Source organism: Babylonia areolata, chromosome 16 (assembly GCF_041734735.1).
Source record: "Babylonia areolata isolate BAREFJ2019XMU chromosome 16, ASM4173473v1, whole genome shotgun sequence".
In the NCBI taxonomy this organism is placed as follows: Eukaryota; Metazoa; Mollusca; class Gastropoda; order Neogastropoda; family Buccinidae; genus Babylonia; species Babylonia areolata.
This window is the reverse complement of record NC_134891.1, coordinates 11,030,569-11,032,604: the sequence shown is the minus strand read 5'-3', so window position 1 is coordinate 11,032,604 and position 2,036 is coordinate 11,030,569. Positions and strand designations below refer to the sequence as shown.

Sequence of the window (2,036 nt, the reverse complement as noted above, 5' to 3'; positions counted from 1 at the left end):
TGACAAATGATTAAACTGAAATCAAGTATGCTTCTAACTGATTAAAGTGTGTGTGTAAGCGAATGATACAGAGGCTTGATTTAATAGGTGTTTAGAGAATAAGTTTAGAATGAGCTTTGCATCAAACTGGGAATAGCGTCACACATTCTGCACAGGTCTTTGTAGACTGGCAAGTCAGTTGCAAAAACAGCGTCTGCTATAGCTGATGTGTGAAGCAGTTTTTGAAGCAAGCATAGCTCTTGGTTACATATCTATTTGTTTGTTACTGCAGGTCAGCGGCAGAGACAGCACCGACCCTTCTTGCTCCCTCTTGCCATGTAGGACGGAGATCATGACGTGAAGAGAAACTGCCGTCGTTGGTTTCTGCTCTTTGATCCTCAAGCTCCGTTTTTTTCCCCCCACCCCACCCCCTCCCACCACCACCAACACCACCAAGTTGGTCACAAAACGTCGTTGTCGTCACGTCAGCTGACACATCACTCGCACCCACCAGAGGCCATTGTAACGTCAACGTTGAAGAGTCAACTAACTCTTCATCCACAATCATCACAACTAGTGTAACGTCACCGTGTTACAGTCAGCGGACACATCACCCAGAATCACCAGAATTAGAGTAACGTCAACGTTGAGAGTCACCAGAACTAGTGTAACGTCAACGTTGGAGAGTATCAACTGACTCATAACACACAATTACCAGAACTACTTTAACATCAACTTTGGACAATCATCTGATACATCACTCACAATCACTCAGTTTCAGTTTCAGTAGCTCAAGGAGGCGTCACTGCGTTCGGACAAAACCATATACGCTACACCACATCTGCCAAGCAGATGCCTGACCAGCAGCATTACCCAACGCGCTTAGTCAGGCCTTGAGAATCACTCAGAACTTGTGTAATGTCAACGTGTTACAGTCAACAGACACATCACGCACAATTACCAGAACTAGTGTAACATCAACGTTGGACATTCAAATGACACTTCACTCACACCCATCAGAACTAGTATAACGTCAACGTTGGGGAGTCAACTGACTGATCATCCACAATCACCAGAACTAGTGTAACGTCAACGTTGGGGAGTCAACTGACTGATCATCCACAATCACCAGAACTAGTGTAACGTCAACGTTGGGGAGTCAGCTGACTGATCATCCACAATCACCAGAACTAGTGTAACATCAACGTTGGACAATTAACTGACTCATCATCTACGCTCACCAGAACTAGTGTAACATCAACGTTGGACAGTCAACTGACTCATCATCCACAATCACCAGAACTAGTGTAACGTCAACGTTGGGGAGTCAGCTGACTGATCATCCACAATCACCAGAACTAGTGTAACGTCAACGTTGGGGAGTCAGCTGACTGATCATCCACAATCACCAGAACTAGTGTAACGTCAACGTTGGGGAGTCAGCTGACTGATCATCCACAATCACCAGAACTAGTGTAACGTCAGCGTGACAGGTGAAGATGGGAGACAGTCCAAAAAATAATGTCGGGCCTGTTCCTCCACCAAGGCCAACAATCATTCCCAGTGACCTGGTTAGTACAGTTGAGCAACTACAAAAAGACGTGGGAGAACAGAAAATCTTGCATGAAAAACTGTCCGCTGACCATAAAACCCTGCAAAAGGATCACAGCGAGCTCAGACAAGACTTCTCAGCGATGAAAAACCACAGAGCCACTCTTGAAACGGACAATGCATATTTGAAACACGAGATCGGTATTCTGAGGCTGTACCTTAAAACATTCCAGGAGCAGGACCACAGAAGGCTTCTGGAAGTGCACAGCCTTCTTAGAGAGGATCAGGTGGGTCTGAAGAACGAGATGGACAACATCAAAGCCGTTCAGCAGGCGCACCAATCAGCCTTCAGTCGGTCAGACACACTTCAAACGCAAGTGGCAAGTCTGCAGGCGGAGTACAGGCAGCTGGCAGGGAACCTGGACAAGGTGAAGGCTGACGTTGCAGATCTTCAGATGGAGCGCATCAATGTGGTTGAACACCGCCAGCTGCAACAGAGCTTGGGC

General features: G+C 46.7%; 1 protein-coding gene across 1 annotated transcript in view; it reads left to right on the top strand.

The window, feature by feature from the left end:
• Positions 1–1,321: 1,321 nt before the first annotated feature.
• Positions 1,322–2,036, top strand: part of LOC143290706 (uncharacterized) — a 3,811-nt gene continuing 3,096 nt past the window's right edge. Inside the window, exon 1 of the mRNA XM_076600221.1 lies at positions 1,322–2,036. This exon is cut by the window's right edge and continues 718 nt beyond it. Within this exon, the coding sequence (XP_076456336.1) occupies positions 1,479–2,036 (558 nt within the window). The 5' untranslated portion in view covers positions 1,322–1,478.